The sequence below is a fragment of the Centruroides sculpturatus genome, unplaced genomic scaffold (assembly GCF_000671375.1).
Source record: "Centruroides sculpturatus isolate CEXI.00-Female unplaced genomic scaffold, Cexi_2.0 scaffold147, whole genome shotgun sequence".
Lineage (NCBI taxonomy): Eukaryota > Metazoa > Arthropoda > Arachnida > Scorpiones > Buthidae > Centruroides > Centruroides sculpturatus.
The window spans coordinates 515,893-536,499 of NW_019384357.1; the positions used below are offsets into that span (position 1 = coordinate 515,893).

At 27.5% G+C, this 20,607-nt stretch overlaps 1 protein-coding gene across 1 annotated transcript in view; it reads left to right on the forward strand.

Moving 5' to 3' along the window:
- The first annotated feature begins 5,000 nt into the window (after nucleotides 1-5,000).
- Nucleotides 5,001-20,607, forward strand: part of LOC111640095 (calcium homeostasis endoplasmic reticulum protein-like) — a 92,947-nt gene continuing 77,340 nt past the window's right edge. Inside the window, exons 1-5 of the mRNA XM_023386096.1 lie at nucleotides 5,001-5,124; nucleotides 6,432-6,602; nucleotides 7,270-7,412; nucleotides 9,448-9,541; nucleotides 9,760-9,855. Coding sequence (XP_023241864.1) covers nucleotides 5,100-5,124; nucleotides 6,432-6,602; nucleotides 7,270-7,412; nucleotides 9,448-9,541; nucleotides 9,760-9,855 — 529 coding nt within the window. The 5' untranslated portion in view covers nucleotides 5,001-5,099. The remainder of the gene's footprint in view (nucleotides 5,125-6,431; nucleotides 6,603-7,269; nucleotides 7,413-9,447; nucleotides 9,542-9,759; nucleotides 9,856-20,607) is intronic.

Consider the following 20,607-nt stretch of genomic DNA (forward strand, 5'->3'; position numbering starts at 1 on the left):
GCAAGCCACAGTGCCACATTTCGTTTCTTAAACTTTACCCATTCTGAGATATTGTTTAATATCTCAAAACAGAAAATAAAGAAATTAAACAAATTAGACGCCAACACACACACACACAATTTTTCCCCTTTTATTGACTTTTTGAGGGTTTTGGGAGGTATCAAAACGTGTAGATTTGCTAAAAAAAAAAAAACTTGGAGGGTCAAATTTGACACGATTCCAATACTTTTTCGTTTTATATACATAACAAGTTGGTAGGTAAAAAGGAGTCGGAGTCGGCGGATTTTTTGACGACTCCGACTCCGGCTAAAACACCAAAACTCCACGACTCCGACTCCACAGCCCTGCCAGGGCTGTAGAGTCGCATAAAAATCTACCGACTCCGACTCCGGCTAAAACACCAAAACTCCACGACTCCGACTCCACAGCCCTGATTTTAACATAACCCTTTCTCGAGTTTGGACATTGATCGTTAAGTTCAAGCACTTTTAAACCTGTCACGTGACGGAATACTCAAATGAATCGAATGATTCAAACTTAGCAGTGTTCTGCTTTGTTCAAATTTTTCATTTTCGTGAAGAACCCAGAAGGGGTTAAGAAAACATTCGTTTTGGAAGATTAAACTCTGTGTGCAGTTGCTGTTTTATGGTGCTTATCTTTATCAAATTACATAATATCTTTACAGTTAAGTAGCCATATTATAGCATGAATAAAATCTGTCAGTATCATTTGATTAGTACATTTTGATTTATTTGCTTTATTTGTTAAACTTTATAGTTACAACATTATTATATAATTTAAGTACCATATTTTTATGCTTATAATTTGTAGATTATCTGTATATAAGAGAAACAATTGAAAGGATTGCAGGTTATGTGATTTTTTTTATTTTAGAAAAGTAGTAAATTACAGTAAATAATTCTTGATTTCAATAAAAATAAAAACCATTCAACTATCCAGCAAAATTCTTTAATAACTTAAAACGTTTTCAAACGCATTAAGCGTTTGAAAACGTTTTTTTATTGACGTTTTTTATAAACGTTTGATTTTATTCTCCAGTAAGCAAGTATACTATTATAATTCTTGATTTCTTTTGAATTCTTGATTTAAGTGGTCTTTAATTAATTAAAACAAGATACAGGTATACCTTGGGTTACATCGTTTCAAGTTAAGTCATTCTTGATTATACGTTATTTGTCAAAAAAAAAAATATATGGAAAAATAAAAAATTAAGTTTAAGTCATTTTATTCAATTTTACATCTCTGCCACAAATATTGAAGTTGTAATATCACTAGAAAAGTGTTAAATGCACATAAAATCATATTAAAATACATACATTTACAGTAAATGTTAATATAATCATCATAAATCCTTGAGAATGGAATATGAAAACATCTGTGACATAGTCAACTCATGTTTTTTGAAAATGTAATAATTTATTTAGACGATCATTTGGTGAAAGTATTGGATTTTCCTATTTTATCATAAAACAGTTTCTAAGAAATCTTATAGTTTTTCATTTAACATTAAAGTTGAATTTTTTAACTTTCAAAAAAATAGTTGATTTAATTAACATAGGTAATCAAGCAAAATAATCAATCATGTAAGCCAGCATCCTGAAATAACAATGAAATATATTGATTTTGAATGATTGCAGAACTCTTGCATGGTATATTATTATTCTATTTTTAAATTTCAAAACAAAATCCAAAAATTTTCCAATATCTAAAATAAAAATTCTTTTTGTGTTCAAATATCGTTTCATGTTAATTATTTTAGTCAATTGTGTTATCAAATAACCTCATTTAGTATATTTTATTTTTTGACTAAGAAACAATCATACAGTTTTTTAAACTGAATTATTTCTTATCAAAAATTACTTTTCTTTTCATTTGTTTTCTTGATGATAAATGACAATTAAATAGGTAAATGTAATTTATTGGCTTTTATTTTTATTGTGTGGCATGTGTTGTAAAGCTGCAAACTAAACATGGTTTGCTGATACAAAATGTTGCTGACTTTGCTTTAGTACAGCTTTGTATCCTTGTACAAGTTTAATCTCATTTTAAGTGTCCTAATTTTGGAGAAGCTAAAAGTATTCAAAGCAAATTTTATTAAAATTATTTTTATTTAATGTTTTTTAAAATTTTAATTTCAAAGAAGAGTAGCTATAAAAAATAAATTATAGAAATTGAACAATTATTTACTGCATAAACATTATTTTTTAGATTTATAAAATATCAATTTTATGTAAAATTGAATATATATACAAATTATTTCCATATGTCCATTTCTAATGTTATATTGAAAATAAGATAAAAGCAATTGAATTAAATAAGTTATTAAAACTGGATAGTATGCACAAATAAATTACATTCTCTCTAATTCCAGTAGTTTTTTGAATAACTATTTGAATTAAAGATGGTATTATTGATTAATAATTGAATTATTTGTGTTTATTTCTCTCTGTACATACATGTATATTCTCTATTACATGTGTATATATAATGCTTAAAATAGATGTAATTTTAATTTTTGATTATTAATGAACTATTTTTATTATGTATTAATAAATAAATCTATATGATAGGAAAAATCATTGAAGTATATTTGTTATTTTGATTCTTCATAAAGATTAGAGAAATCTTGTATTTAAAGCAGGTAGTTATTGATAATTTTATTGTTCTTAAACAACTCTGTTGACTTTGACACAGTTCTTTTGATAGCTATTTGGCACCTCTGTGGGAGTTCAAGTTGTACAATTTTGTTTAGTTGACAACAACAAACAGATTTTATTTATCTGAACTACAGAATAAATGAAAAAATTGAGTATTGTAGTGAAATATGTCAAAAATAACATATATTGCTTTTACAAATCGGAGATAATTTTTAATAAATAAATATTAAGAAAATTAAAATCACTTACTTACGCAGTCTGCGTTTCAGAATTCGTAGGAAACAGATACGTTCAAATAACATCAATTCTGCCCGTTTTATTTTATTCACTTGAAGAAGAACTAAGTTCAAAAACGTTAGAGAAGGTATATTGAACTAAGCACTGTTTTGGTTTTGAGTCAGAAGTAAGTCGTATATTTTAGTGTGTGTATAGATGAGATTATTTAATTAAAATCACTTATAAACAAGAACTTAAATGAAATTTAAAATGAATCTTGTTCTCTAAGTCTTGATGAGTCTTATTCTATAGATGTTTAAAGAACATCTATAGAACAAGACACTGTTTTTTTCAGTTAATGTTTCAATTTAATTTATTTTCATAACAACAATATAAGTAAATTTACTTTTTAAAAACAATTATATTCTGTTTCTAAAGTTTATTGCAATATTAAGTATTTGGCCTGTTTAAATCTTATTCAGCTACAATTACAATGCAGTTTATTAAAATGAAGCATATAAATACTTCAGAATAATTTCTAAAATGAATAATAAAATTTTAAAATATTTCATGTTGAAAGAAGCAAGCATTCACAGTATATAAAATACAAAAGTAATTATGAATGTAATTATAAGCTTTTTAGACTTGAATGATAATTACAGAGTAGTTTCTGATACACATTTTGCTAGATTTATAAGCTGTGTATGTGATTAACAATAATAAAATATAAGCAATAAAAATAAAGTTACAGCTGTGTTTATATATTAAATGTGACTGTAGTTTTAAGAAGGACAATTATATAACCTGAAAACATAATAGGCAAATATTTTCAGGTTAGATAATTTCAATATACAGTAGAGCGTCGATTATCCGAAAGTCAATCATCCGAAACATCAATTATCCGAAAGAATTCCAATCCACAGCACTGACAAATTTAAATTTTTGCCAGTGTTGTATTTAAAGTGCTGCAATCTTTGGCTATATCTTGGGCTACTCAAATATTTTACGTTTTTGATACTAAATTAACTTCTGAAGTATAATTTTTTATTGTTTTTATACCCAAAAGATGTTAGAAACATTAATTTTTAAAAAAGAAATTATCAAGGCCACAGGCCAGATATGAAGCCTTAATGGTAATGGGCTGTATCAGGCCTGCAGGCCACCAGTTTGCAACCCCTGATTTAAAAGAATAAGAACAACTGAGATCCTGAAAGCTGTGAAGTTCAACTTGAACAACATTGAGTAAGAATGACTTTGTCAAGGACTTCAGAAACAGCATCATAATGTCAAGCTTGACTTGAGCAAAATAGATTGATAATGACTGTAGGGCTGCAGAAACTTCAATCATCAAAACAATATTAAAGTGTCTATTAATAAAGGAAGACAAGTGAGAAAATCTTTTAAAAGACAATAGAGTGTTTACTCGGAATATAGTGTATAAAGAAATTTTTATAAAGGGTTTATTATTTTAATATTAAGGCCTAAGTCTGTCTAAATCAGTGTTTCCCAAACTTTTTTAGGCCATGCCCCACTTTAACATTTCTAAAATCATCATGTCCCCCCATAGATAATTTTAGTTATAAAATTTATTTTTGTTTTTTTTAGTAATATGAATGATAATTTNTTGCAATTATACGGATAATAAATAATAATCAGCGATGTTTAAATTTGTCGTCTGCTATCGCCATTTCAAACAGACCGAAAGATAAGCAAAATGAACGAAATAAATGAATTACATAACGAATTTATTAAATTATTAATAAACAAAAGACTTTAATGCATTTAACACCTCGAAAATAGGCTTAGTAAATTATTTTCTAATTTTGAACTTCGCACGTGATGCAGCCGAGAATCAAAACAGATGCTTAAATTATGAATGACAAATTACCCGAAAATAACTATAAATTATTAATTATTTCCCTTTATGCTACACAAAATAAACAATTATAGACATTAAACGAGCTGTCATCGACTTATTCGTAAGAGAATAACGCGAAAAACCTTAGTAAATAACTCACTTCTTCCAATTCGTCGTCGTCCATCGTCTCCATTTAAATCGTTTTCAACTCACGTGAGATTTTCGATAATTTTATCAACAGAGGGCGCTACCGCTCGATCGTCTGGAATCGCCGCGTTTGTAAAAATGGCGGATAATATTTGTTAACGTGAAAGAAATTTTAAAACAATTCGTAAAATCGTATTATAATGGATCTGCCGAAGCCACCTTCAGGTAAGGAAATAGTAGGGTTATTTTATTAAGCGAATGAATAGTCTTGAAACATTTATTATATTGTTTAATATCGATTTTTATATGTCGCGAGCGAGTTCAAACTATTCATTTGTGTTTGAAATAACAATAAAACGTACCTTTTCTCTTTACGTTGATTGAAATTTAAAGTTTTAATTGCAATTTATGTAAATACAGAATCTAAAAGTTAATGTAACATTTGATATTCGGTCTAGTCCACAGTTTTAATGTCAGCGACATAATTTAGGCGTCGATACAGGGGGGTTGACAATTCTCAGGGTGGGTGGGAAATCCCCCATTTAATAGATCATTTATTCATCTGTTTAGATTCTAACAAATTACGTATTGTAATTATATGTTTGTTTGATTCTAAATTATTAGTAGTAGTCAGTTGGATAGGTAAACAACATGAACACATCTGACAAATGTGATGATCAGTTCTTTCCAGAAGCTATAAATTTATATATAATACAGTAAGAAGTTTTATTTCATTAAAACAAGCGCAGTATGGCTGAACTGTTGGCAAAAAAAATTTTTCGGTTAGACTGAAGCAAAAGGTATCCAGCTAAAAAAGGTCTTAAACTTAATATTAACGAATAGACANAAAATTTTTGGAACAGAGTTTTCTTATGTTAAATATTTATTTATTTATTTATTTCTTGATATACTATATTGTGTCTATTAGAATATGTTTTTCTTTTTTATGGTATTGTATTTTTTTATTGAGAATTTAATATTTTAATTACAGTAAACAGCATATTCTAACAAAATTCAAGGTTTGTTTCAAATACTGATAACTGCATTTTCTTTAATCATTCTACAATTTTTGCACTAGAGTAAATGTGTTGTAATGCAGTTTATAGCTAAACAACAATAGGGACTGAATTTGTAGTATTTTTTCTGTAAAAAAAGGAAAACAGAATCATGATTCATTGTTGCTATAAATTTTTATACTGCTGTTTTTCACTATTTAGGATTAAAGTATTTGCTGATAATAGAAAGTTTTTAAAATGAAAACAATATTTATTTTTTAAATAAAAACTATATTTTGTACTATACACAATTTTGTCATAGATAATGTACAATAAATAAGGGTTTTAGCAGAATTCCATGTTTAGGAAAATGTTTAAGCTAAATGGTTTATAATAGGGACAGTTCAATATATTAAAAAGAGATAATTGTTTATTTTTGATAAAATTTTTTGTAAATATTCTTTACAATTATTTTTAACAACTAAAATTTTATAAAAAATTTGATAATTAATTAAAAATTTTAATCTATATTTTCAGATCAAGAATTACGCAACATAATTGATAAGTTGGCTCAGTTTGTTGCTAGGAATGGACCTGAATTTGAGCATATGACAAAACAAAAGCAACGTGATAATCCTAAATTTGCATTTCTATTTGGTGGTGAATATTTTAATTATTATCAGTACAGAGTTACAACAGAGCAAGCAAGTAAGTATTTACTTTTTATGTTTTATATTTATTAAATATAATATCTGGTGGATACCCCATGGATTTAAAATTTCTATAGGTAGTACATATATATGTATTTAAATTTAAAATTTTTAATATAGAAGAACATATAGAAAACTAAAGTTTTGATATAATTTTTTGGTTATTTAATAAATTCTTTTTATAAATTGTATACATTTTGTCAGTGAATTGCTTAATATTGTCACATATGTTTTTATCATTTTAATTTATGTCTTAAGAAACATTTCATTTAGTTGCATTTATCATAAAACTAATATTTTGTTTTATTGTATTTTAATTATAATATTTCAATAAAGATAGTTTTTTTATAAAATAATTTTATGAAAAATAATTGTATAAAAAAATATTTATACAGTTTTTATTTTCTGAACAATACTAGCAAACAGATGTAAAATTCTATATAGAAAATAAATTTTTCTTTAGGTTTAAACAAGTACATTTAATATTCAAAATTTCTGTTTCTTACAATGGGTTTTCTAATAGTATTTTCTAACTAATTCTGATTCTGCTCCCAACAACAAAACAATATAGCATCAGTACCTGTTTTTAGATTAAAGAAATCTATTTTAATTTGTATTTAAATTTTAAAAGAAAAAATATAGAAATATTATGTTGTTGTTGTTAGTGTGTTTCATCCCACTGATGGGTAAAGATGTGCCCCAACATGCTTCAACTAAGTCGATCCTGTCTGACCAATGTTCAAGTGTTGCCAAGATGAGTGGTAATTTCATCTCTCCATCTTTTATTTACATTATGATTTATATTGTTAAAAAATAAGAAAAGCTGAAAAAATGCTGAAATTAATTTAAATAGAAAAAAATTTAAACTTCTGAAAAATTATCACCCAGACCAGAACCTAAATTGAAGATTTGATTTTCTACAGACAGCTTTCTGGACTGAGAGAAAATTTTTTTGAAGTTACATACTAATGGTCCTGCAAGAATCATTAGTTTTCAGAATCTAAAGATTTTTCCACTGAATTTTGATCTGAACTTTTTATATCATAGACATTCTATATGTGAAAAAAAATAGAATATTTAACATCATAATGAATATAAAATGACTATACAATCCATAAGAAGCATTTTATATTATAGAAAAAATTGTTAATTAAAATTAGTTAAAAGTTTGTCTTTTCCCTTTGCATATTGTAGTAAGAGTTAAATTTTATGATAAAATTACTAATAGTTTATACAAAGAAATTTCAAGCTGCTTTTTCAACTTAATATTAAACAAACACCAGTTTAACTAATCATTGATAAATAAATAAAAAATTTGTGGATTATTTTTCTACAGTATTACGATAATTATATTTATAATTTAAGAAAAAAATTGGAAAAAAATGTAATTTGTCAAAATTATGAAATACATTATGGAATTTATTTTTAAGATAAAATACATTAAAAAAAACACATTTAGATTGTCAAATGATATAATCATAGTAATGAAACTTTTTTATTTATAATAACATGATTTTCACTTAATTTAATTGTTTTATAAAAGCTTTAATACCTAGATCTATTATTTTAAAAAAATACAAGATTGTCTGAAAAGTTTGTGCATTTTATAACATGAAATAAAATATAAAAAATCTTTACTTAAAATATTTCTGTTCAAATAAAGATAACTGTGATTTTAATTATGATGATGAAAATATATTTAAGTTTTTACCATAATACTAAAACCATAGTTAAATTTATATAATTAACACTTTATCTCTCATATATCAGAAAATTTTTAAAATTTTACATAATACAGTATTATAGTTATTTGATTTATATAAACATGGCTTTAGTATAGCATGAGTATTCTTTTTAAATTCTTACATTATTGTGTGTTCATTAGAATGTAAATACAGTAAAACCTGTCCAAAATGGAACCGGAATAAAACAGAAACCTGCCTAAATAAAAAAATTTTTGGAACAGAGTTTTCTTATGTTAAATTATACTCTAATCTGGAAACCTGTCCAGCATGAAAACAGAAGAGATTTTTCAATACAAAGAATGTAACATAACTTGAATAAAGTGAAAAATTAAGATTCCATTTGTAGACAAATAAGTAAAATTGCCTCCAAGTATAGACTGCATTTCAGAGCATGAAAAACTATTCTGAAAATGGTTTTGAACCTTTTCAAAGAAACAGAGGTTGTGTGACAAGGGAACACAGATATAAGGTTTTTGTTAATATAGTGTTAGTTTTTGTTGAAATTAACATAGGGCAGAATTGAATATTTTTAAGGATTGAGAACTTTGAAAAATCAAATGAGTTTCCAAGAATTGATTTATTGAGAACAAATAACAAATGTAATTCCTGAAAACAATGAGAATAAGGAAACACAGTGCTGTCAATTTGATTTGTATGGAATAGTTAGTAACTAGTATGGAATATTTGAAAATAAGTTGATTAATGTGTTAATAATTGCAATGACTGAAGTTAATGATTACTTATAGTATTAAAATTCCTTAAAGAAGGCAGAGCTCAGAATAACTTAGTTTTTGTATTACTGTAATGCAATAGAGTTTCCATCAGCAGAGCAAGATACTAATTTTTGGAATTTGAATTATCTTGTTTGCTTTGGTTTGAGCTCATAAGGATTACATCCAAGAAGTAATCAAATACCTAGTGCAAATTCTTGATGACAATAAGAACTTTTTGCAATCAAATAGTTCTTGATTCTTACATTTGGATGCTCCTGTCTTTAATTGGAATCACTTTGGATTAAACTGAGTAATAACATTTTTTTACATATGTAAAAGTGATTTTACTGTAAAATTTGAATATAACTGTGTGACATTTATCTAGTGTAGTTTAAAGATAAAAAAAGAAAAAAATACTAAAATCTGTCCAAAATGGAAATCTTCCAAACCAGAAAATTGTACAATTCCAGTTTACGCAGGTTTTACTGTATACATAATGTTTTTCTAACAATAATTCTTTTATAATAATTGCTTATTTTAATGCTTCCTTATGAATGGGACTATCATTTTTTGTGAAGAGTCCAGTGACTTACTATATGAATGAAATTTTTTTTATTTTTAATTTATAAATGAAGTTCTTTATTTAAATCATCAACTATNAAGAAAAAATATAGAAATATTATGTTGTTGTTGTTAGTGTGTTTCATCCCACTGATGGGTAAAGATGTGCCCCAACATGCTTCAACTAAGTCGATCCTGTCTGACCAATGTTCAAGTGTTGCCAAGATGAGTGGTAATTTCATCTCTCCATCTTTTATTTACATTATGATTTATATTGTTAAAAAATAAGAAAAGCTGAAAAAATGCTGAAATTAATTTAAATAGAAAAAAATTTAAACTTCTGAAAAATTATCACCCAGACCAGAACCTAAATTGAAGATTTGATTTTCTACAGACAGCTTTCTGGACTGAGAGAAAATTTTTTTGAAGTTACATACTAATGGTCCTGCAAGAATCATTAGTTTTCAGAATCTAAAGATTTTTCCACTGAATTTTGATCTGAACTTTTTATATCATAGACATTCTATATGTGAAAAAAAATAGAATATTTAACATCATAATGAATATAAAATGACTATACAATCCATAAGAAGCATTTTATATTATAGAAAAAATTGATCATTTCACTTGCAATGACCTAATACATTTATTTTAGTAATATCTTGAATTAACGTGACCAGGAAATTATAAAATGAAGTAATAAAATATAGATAGTTTCCTATCTATATTTTATTACTTCAATACTTCAAAGATTATCAATACTTTTAAAAACAGTAACATTTAAAGAAAATAAATGACTTAAAATATCATTTCTAAGTTTAATTATTATAATTAATTGATGAAATTTATAAATTTTTATTTATATATGATATTTTAAGTCATTCATATACATATGATACACACAGACACACACACACACTCAAATTAATGGAAATGGTCAGATTTGTATGATCATCATCAGTTAGCATTGATAAAATATTATTATTGATTCTGAAATTTGTAAGAGTGACCATTCATTCCTCTTAATTTTATTATTTACCTTATTCTTTATCTAAGATGATAGAGTAAGATGGCACTAAAGATCTGGAGGGNTGAAAATATATTTAAGTTTTTACCATAATACTAAAACCATAGTTAAATTTATATAATTAACACTTTATCTCTCATATATCAGAAAATTTTTAAAATTTTACATAATACAGTATTATAGTTATTTGATTTATATAAACATGGCTTTAGTATAGCATGAGTATTCTTTTTAAATTCTTACATTATTGTGTGTTCATTAGAATATAAATACAGTAAAACCTGTCCAAAATGGAACCGGAATAAAACAGAAACCTGCCTAAATAAAAAAATTTTTGGAACAGAGTTTTCTTATGTTAAATTATACTCTAATCTGGAAACCTGTCCAGCATGAAAACAGAAGAGATTTTTCAATACAAAGAATGTAACATAACTTGAATAAAGTGAAAAATTAAGATTCCATTTGTAGACAAATAAGTAAAATTGCCTCCAAGTATAGACTGCATTTCAGAGCATGAAAAACTATTCTGAAAATGGTTTTGAACCTTTTCAAAGAAACAGAGGTTGTGTGACAAGGGAACACAGATATAAGGTTTTTGTTAATATAGTGTTAGTTTTTGTTGAAATTAACATAGGGCAGAATTGAATATTTTTAAGGATTGAGAACTTTGAAAAATCAAATGAGTTTCCAAGAATTGATTTATTGAGAACAAATAACAAATGTAATTCCTGAAAACAATGAGAATAAGGTAACACAGTGCTGTCAATTTGATTTGTATGGAATAGTTAGTAACTAGTATGGAATATTTGAAAATAAGTTGATTAATGTGTTAATAATTGCAATGACTGAAGTTAATGATTACTTATAGTATTAAAATTCCTTAAAGAAGGCAGAGCTCAGAATAACTTAGTTTTTGTATTACTGTAATGCAATAGAGTTTCCATCAGCAGAGCAAGATACTAATTTTTGGAATTTGAATTGTCTTGTTTGCTTTGGTTTGAGCTCATAAGGATTACATCCAAGAAGTAATCAAATACCTAGTGCAAATTCTTGATGACAATAAGAACTTTTTGCAATCAAATAGTTCTTGATTCTTACATTTGGATGCTCCTGTCTTTAATTGGAATCACTTTGGATTAAACTGAGTAATAACATTTTTTTACATATGTAAAAGTGATTTTACTGTAAAATTTGAATATAACTGTGTGACATTTATCTAGTGTAGTTTAAAGATAAAAAAAGAAAAAAATACTAAAATCTGTCCAAAATGGAAATCTTCCAAACCAGAAAATTGTACAATTCCAGTTTACGCAGGTTTTACTGTATACATAATGTTTTTCTAACAATAATTCTTTTATAATAATTGCTTATTTTAATGCTTCCTTATGAATGGGACTATCATTTTTTGTGAAGAGTCCAGTGACTTACTATATGAATGAAATTTTTTTTATTTTTAATTTATAAATGAAGTTCTTTATTTAAATATTCAACTATTAGACAAATTAGGGTTGTTGCTGTTGCAAAACATGAAGTACTTATTTCATTAATATTTTTTGCTTTGAAATCATTTGGAAAGTAATTAATAATTTTATAATTTTTTATGTATAATATTATACAAAATTTATCAATATACATATGACAGACTGCTGCTATTTGTTTACTGATAATTTGAGATAAGAGAATACTTTTTGCTGTTCATGTTATTTTATGTCACTGCAAATGAAATGGTTGTTTTTTAAAATTTAAACTTTCCACTCTTTTAGTTCAATGTTTTTCCAGTGAGCAGCGCAATTGGAAGAACACATATAATATGTAGATTTTAAAATGTAATCTCAATTATATTGTGAGTTCCATATGTTTAAAAGTAGTTTTTTCGATAATATGGAAACAAAAAAATAGAATAATTTTTTTGTATGAGCGTAAGTGGGGATATCATGCAGCCGAGGCAACCCAAAATACTAATAAAGCTTTCAGTGAAGCAGAAAGCTTTTCTGTGAGTGAGGATACTATCATGTATTGGTTTGAAAAATTTCTTCTGGAAATACAAATCTCAAAAATTTGCCTCATGGACATGCACCATCTGTCATCAATAATGATAGTTTGAAGAATATTGTTGAATCAGAAATTCTGACTGGGAAATTACAGAAAGGTTGAATGTATGTTATTCATCCCTTTCTTGACATCTAAATGCATTAGGGAAAATCAAGAAGCCCAACAAATGGGTACCATATGAACTGAGTGAGAGAGATAAGGACTGTCATTTAGAGGTTTATAGTTCTTTAATTATTTGCAAAAAAAAAAAATGAATTTATTCAAACAAAATTTTTCCTCATCCACTTTATTGTCCAGACCTTTTGCCAACAGACTATCATTTTTTTTAAACATTTGGACAGTTTTTTGGTGGAGAAGGTCTTCAAGAAAGAAGATGCAATAAAAAGTGCCTTTAATGACATTTTGACTTCTCATTCTTGTGATTTCTATCAAATTGGCATTGATTAATGCACTTCAGTTGCATTGGGAGAAGTGTATTCATGTTGTGGAGACTTCTTTGATTATATATGCAAGTTTTAAATTAAACTAATAAATGTTCAAACTTGTAAATAAAAATTGGTCATAAATAAAATTTGGAAAATAAATTGATGTTCTAAGGATGATCTTTAGTGGCATAGCGTGGGTGTCAGCTGCCCGGGGCGGAGGAAAATTTTGTCCCCCCTTATTTAGTTATCTCAATTTAAAAGACTAAAATTCAGTTTTGTCACATAACAAGCAATGAAAAATTCCGTGCTAGTGCAACGACCTGCTTAAAATAGCTCTATTGAATATTGGAGGTATACCTGAATACGAATGAATCGTACAAGAAAAAAAAAGGGTCAACAGGTTGCGCAGGATATCGTCAGATGAAATTACTAGTTCACACGGGCAGTGAGTCGATTCCCGGACTGTCCAGATGATGGCACTAATGTAGGTACGACGCTAATTTAGATTAGAATGGTTCAAATTTTTACAAGATATTATTATTATTTATTGTGAAATTTTGCCGCCCCTAGAAAGTGCCACCCCTGCCGCCCCCCACTATGCTACGCCACTGATGATCTTGTGTCCAGAGACAGTATAAAAAATCTAGAAATAGAGGCCAACATCATGCTCACAAGTAGACAAGTAGTGTATTATAGAAAAAATTGATCATTTCACTTGCAATGACCTAATACATTTATTTTAGTAATATCTTGAATTAACGTGACCAGGAAATTATAAAATGAAGTAATAAAATATAGATAGTTTCCTATCTATATTTTATTACTTCAATACTTCAAAGATTATCAATACTTTTAAAAACAGTAACATTTAAAGAAAATAAATGACTTAAAATATCATTTCTAAGTTTAATTATTATAATTAATTGATAAAATTTATAAATTTTTATTTATATATGATATTTTAAGTCATTCATATACATATGATACACACAGACACACACACACTCAAATTAATGGAAATGGTCAGATTTGTATGATCATCATCAGTTAGCATTGATAAAATATTATTATTGATTCTGAAATTTGTAAGAGTGACCATTCATTCCTCTTAATTTTATTATTTACCTTATTCTTTATCTAAGATGATAGAGTAAGATGGCACTAAAGATCTGGAGGGAGGAAAATGTCACCAGACTTTTCCAGTATAGGATTTGAAGGCATATATTCAATTGACAAATTTAGAACTAAATTAGTTCATTTATACAAAATAAGCAAAAACAGATCATCTAAGAAACATATACAAAATTTAAGTTTACAGAAGGATGATACTCATAAAAATGAATTCAATTTGTGATAAGTTTTCTGTCATCATTTAGCCTATTGTTTAAAAGTTTTAATTTATCTTACATTGTGTTTTTTTTTTTTTTTATTTGTATACTTTCTTTCACTTTTAATGTTACTATTTGCATCTTAATTTTTAGTGCATTTTAATGTTTTTAATGGATTTTTATGTATGTTTATGTAATAAGTTTAATATTTCATTATGTAAATAGACACCCACGATTAAATAATCGGCTATAATATTATAGCCTGATTATTTACGGCAATTGTGGGTGTCTATTTGCTATGAATCAGGTTTCGGTAGATGTTTATATCTGTATTTCATTATGATTAATGCTTCTTGTCTTTTGTTATTAATATTATAGAGAATATTTATAAGAACTTTACTTTTATTTAAGGACTTGTTATACCAAAGAGAAGTGCTCACAAAAACTAGTGGACGACAATCATTATTCAGATGTTTATTGTAACACAAATTTGATTAATAAACATCTGAATAATGATTGTTGTCCTCTAGTTTTTGTGAGCATTTCTCTTTGGTATAACAAATCCTTAAATAAAAGTAAAGTTCTCATAAATGTTTTCTATAATAAGGGTTTAATACTTACTTATGTTGATTTAATGGCTTTTATTTCTGTGGAAGAGTCATCCCAAGTCATGCATGACTTTACTTATGTAACTAATAATATATAAATAAGTACAAGAGGAAAACTGCAATATACTTTAATAACTGAAGCTAAAGATTTGCATCCAAGACAAAATATCTTCAAGAGTTTCTAGAGAGAGAGAGAACCTTGATCCATCTTCAAATGTGCAACTAAGATGACTAAAAGAGCAGAACCAACCAAGAAGAACTGGTTCTGTTTTAATTTTTAAAAGGACCAATGACTAATGAGAACTATGCTGAAGTGTTTGAAAGAACGCCTTATTTGATCTGACCTTCAAAATTGTATAGATCCAAATTTAGATGTTTTTTTGTCTTTTATTGGTACTGACCTGAATGATTGATAGAGAAATTCTGGATGGTTGGTAAATTTTTCAGAGAATATTTTAACATTTATTGTTAGGAAAGATCTATATAATTGACAGATATATAGTATTGTTTTCCTCTCTCTCTCTCAAAAAGTTTATTATTATAGGTGGATATGCATTGTAAATTGGCATAGTTTCATTTTTTACATTCCAGAAATAAAATATAAACATTTAACTAAAGTTAACTATATTTTTAATGAAGAACAAATGTGTAAAATTCAGTGATAAATGAATAAGTAATAATGATTTACAGTACTTATATTAAATTATCTTAAACTTTACTGTAACATCAGAGATTGATGATGCAATGTCTTTCTACAGGGAGGTACCTCTTCCATGACCCCACATATTATTATATTTTACTATTTTGATGTAAGTAGAAGCATACAGAACATTATTTTCTTAAGAGCAAAAGATTAAGACAATTAACAGTTTACTGTATCTGTCTTATGTATCAGCAAATTAAAAATTTTACTTAATATGAAAACAGCTTTAATATAGCATATATACATCTTTTTATATTCCTACATTATTATATGTTGCAAATAAATGTAGTAACACTTAAATAAAATACAAAGCTTCAAAAAAAATTATAATTTTGTTCTGAAGTAAATATATTATGTTGATAAAATATCAAATTTCAGAACTGAAATTAAGATGAATATTTTTTCAAAATTACATAACATCATTTAATATTCCAAATTTGAATATTTTTTCAAAACTGTCCAGATGATGGCACTAATGTAGGTACGACGCTAATTTAGATTAGAATGGTTCAAATTTTTACAAGATATTATTATTATTTATTGTGAAATTTTGCCGCCCCTAGAAAGTGCCACCCCTGCCGCCCCCCACTATGCTACGCCACTGATGATCTTGTGTCCAGAGACAGTATAAAAAATCTAGAAATAGAGGCCAACATCATGCTCACAAGTAGACAAGTAGTGTATTATAGAAAAAATTGATCATTTCACTTGCAATGACCTAATACATTTATTTTAGTAATATCTTGAATTAACGTGACCAGGAAATTATAAAATGAAGTAATAAAATATAGATAGTTTCCTATCTATATTTTATTACTTCAATACTTCAAAGATTATCAATACTTTTAAAAACAGTAACATTTAAAGAAAATAAATGACTTAAAATATCATTTCTAAGTTTAATTATTATAATTAATTGATGAAATTTATAAATTTTTATTTATATATGATATTTTAAGTCATTCATATACATATGATACACACAGACANTACAGATACTTTTCATCTGAGTAACTACAAATATTCATTTTCTTGATAAAAACTATGCATCTATTATAAAATTAGTTTTAAAAAAAATGAATCTTTAATGTGCAGTATTAATTTGAGAATTGAATATTTTTATAAATTTCAGTCATTGCAATTCAGTATTAGAATATACAAACTGTTAATAAAAGAAACATGAACATAATAAAAAACACAAAATAAAACACAATATAGTTAGTGAAATTAATCTAAATATTGCTCTGTGGATCTCATGGTTTGAAGCTAGTTAATGAAACTGATAACTTATGTAATTCTTGACATAAGTTATCAATTTTAGATAGTTTTAGATACTGTACAAGCTTGATGTTTTTGCTGTTTTAAATTATAGTTTAAAAATTCTATTACTAGATTGTAATCATTTGATATTACTGTTATCACTAGTATTAGACTGTAATTCAGTGCCAAATTTATGTAGAAGAAAAGCTTGAAGAGAGTTATTCATATATATATATGTATATAAATGAATGAATATTATCTGTATTGCTAATGCAGCATTAATGATATAGTTTCAAAAGAAGCAAAGATGATAAGCTATGAACATAAACAAAATTCATGTGTAAAAATTTGTGAACTTTATACACGTTATCAATTATATTATTTAAGATACACATTTTGCTAGAGCTCTTAAAGTACTTGCTGGATTTACAGAGGATTATGTTTATGCATACATCTTAGGGATGATCCTTTTTTTTTAGACATTTCTGAATTGATTTTAATGATCTCTTAACCCTATAAGATATAAAATAACATATATGATCCTTACAATCAAATTTTATTATTAATTGATTAAATTTACAGTACAGTCGACCCCCCTATAACATGGTAGATACGTTCTGTTCTTTATGAATTGATTTCTTATGAGTACTTGCCAATCACAGCCCGACACGTGTGAAGTTTACGGACTACAGCTGTTTGAAAGGTTTTCTTCCATAAAATTAATTGATTCTAGACTAATTTGACTCAACATTTCCAAAATACGTATATTTTTTTGGGAATAATTTGTATAAACTACGCTATAAACAAAAAAATTGTAAGATTATTTACCGAGTGTGCACCATTCGACGTCGCCATTGCTCAAGCTTGTTTTCGTCACGGAGCAACGCACCAAACCGAAGCCGCAATTTCTGATAAGTTATTTTTCTGCGAAAACTTCGTTGAACTTTGGAGACATCATTAATATAAATAATTTTTATGGCCGTTGAATAAGAAATGTTTCTTTCACAAGAAATGTATAAAATCAGTGCTGTATTAGACTTATGGTACCTAATTTACATATTGTAGAGACAATAGTAAACTCAACTTACTCACCTAAACTCTCCGTAGCGTGGCGCTGGATGGCGGAAAGTAGTTTGGCTGCCCGATGATGTTTTACTGAATTATACGAGTTTTTTTACCATGTTTGTACAGATACCATTGCAATTTTTTCACCGTCTTATAGGAATCGTAATTAAAGGAACCCGTGTTATAGGGGGTCTACTGTATAAATATAATCAGGAAAAAATCTAATAATATTTGAATATCTAAGAATTTGACTGTTTTATTAAGAAAGTTATTATTAAGAAATGAATATTTATTAACATGTTTGTATATAGGGAATCATCATCAGAAATTATCTATTGCATTAATTTAAAATTTAGCAAATTTTAAATTAATAAAATTCATAAAATAGCAAACAGAAAAATAAACTAATATACTATAATAACAATTGCATATGAAAATCAAAATATGAGAAGAATTTCATTTCTTTTTATGGTAATATATTTAGTAACAAGCAATTATTTATTGTGACATTGTCACAATGCCAAGATGCAATTTTTTTATTATATTTTTAACTTAAAATATATGCTCTCTGCTTCAAATTAGTACTGTAGTGTCTTGCCCCTGTACATCATACTTTTTTTTTTGCAATGGAGTCATGTCAGTCATCTATTAACTGCTTTCAGGGAAAAAGTTTTAAATTGAAATAACTTGACTTCTGATTTGCATCAGTAGTTCATACATAGTTAATCGGGGTCTCCTGCCCCTAAGGTTTCCATATCTGGTCTCGTCTTTCATCTAACTAACTTCATTCTTGTGAAATGAAAATGAAATAGTCTAACCAGGCAACTCTATGCCAGTTCTCAGTTGTTCAGTGGTGATGTTTCTAATCCAGGATATCTTTGTGGTATTGTGGCAAGTTATTAGCAAGGGTACACAAGTGGAGTGATAACTGCCAAATTCTGTCATGCTATAGATCTTTGCACAATGCATGCCTGATGGCCAAAGATGCACCACTGTTAAAATTAGTTATGATCTGAGTTATTATGGCTTCAAAGTTGTTGATTACAATCTATGGAAACTGACAAAGGTTTTAAACATCAACATTAGATTTTTTTTTCTCGTGTGTATCATGTGCAATGGTTTTTACCAGATATCATATAATTGTTGTAAACCCTCTGCATTATTGCTTGGAAGAGCTCAAATGCAGTAGCCACTTCAGAGATACTGGTTCATTTGTCTTGCATATATGTTTATCTTAAGCTGTTTTTTACCCATGTTAGTCAGGAATCTTAAGTCAGTTTACTTCTGTTTATAGCTGTTATCAGATTAGCTTAAGTGGATTAGCTTATAAATTTGCAGTGGTGACAGGCATGTTAGTGTAGACACTAACATGCTAGAAAAATAGAAACATCTCTATTTTTCTGGCATGTCAATGTACGAGGGGGGACCCAAAACAAACGAAACTGAGAGCGTGCTGCCATTCGTAGACGTAGTAGAAAGTTCTCCCATTACATGAGGGTTAGTAGAGACCTTCCTGAAACAGCTGTGCAAACGGCGTCAGTTTGTAGGTTTATGTTTGAGCGTAGTGTTGTGTTTCTCTTACTGTTATTTTGTTCCGCCTGTGAAGTTCTGTGCGTCCTTCAACATTTCAAAATAATGAAAATGTTGAAAAAATCCACGAAAAAAGTGTTAAGACGTCTGCGAGAGGATGTGCGAAGGAAACGCCCAGAACTTTGGCGATCAGGCGACTGGTTCTTTCATCATGACAATGCCCCTGTACACATGGCCTTACGAATGACCCACTATTTGGCTTCTCGGGGATGGCCTGTTGTTCTCCACCCTCTGTATTCACCAGACCTAGCCTCGTGAAACTTTTTCTGTTTCCGAGAATGGAGAAAAATCTAAAAGGGAAGCATTTTGATGATGTGGAGGCAGTAAAAACAGCTTCGCTAAGGGCACTGGACGATATCAAGGTTGAAGAGTTCCAGAGATGCTTCAAACAGTGGGGAAAAAGACTTGACAAGTGCATCACATCTAATAGAGAGTACTTTGAAGGTAACTGAAGGAATTTTGTAAAAAAGTTAGTAAATAAAGTTTTAATACAAAAAATCCGTTTTTTTTTTTCTTTTTTGGTCCCCCACGTATATATAACTTGAATTTTATTAGGAATGACCTGTACCTGGCCATGCATTACTGTAGCTTAAAATGTATTTATTATAAACATATAACACTCCCCATAGGAGGAAATTTAGAAAAATTCCTTCTTAGTGTTCATTCTCTTGACGTACCCTATTAAAACGCAATCAAAAACACAAAAAACTGCATCTAAAATAGTATAATAGAAGACCAGTTCTTCACAGTAAGCCTTAATTTTGTCCCTCTTCCCCATGGGGGGGAATTTCGACATCTATATAATATAAAAACACGTGTGTATTTGAATGCAATGTTGTGTCAAAATTTCAAAGCAATTGGTTAAGAACTTTCAGAGATTTAAGATTTTGAACAAACGAACATTTACATTTTTATTATGTAGGTGA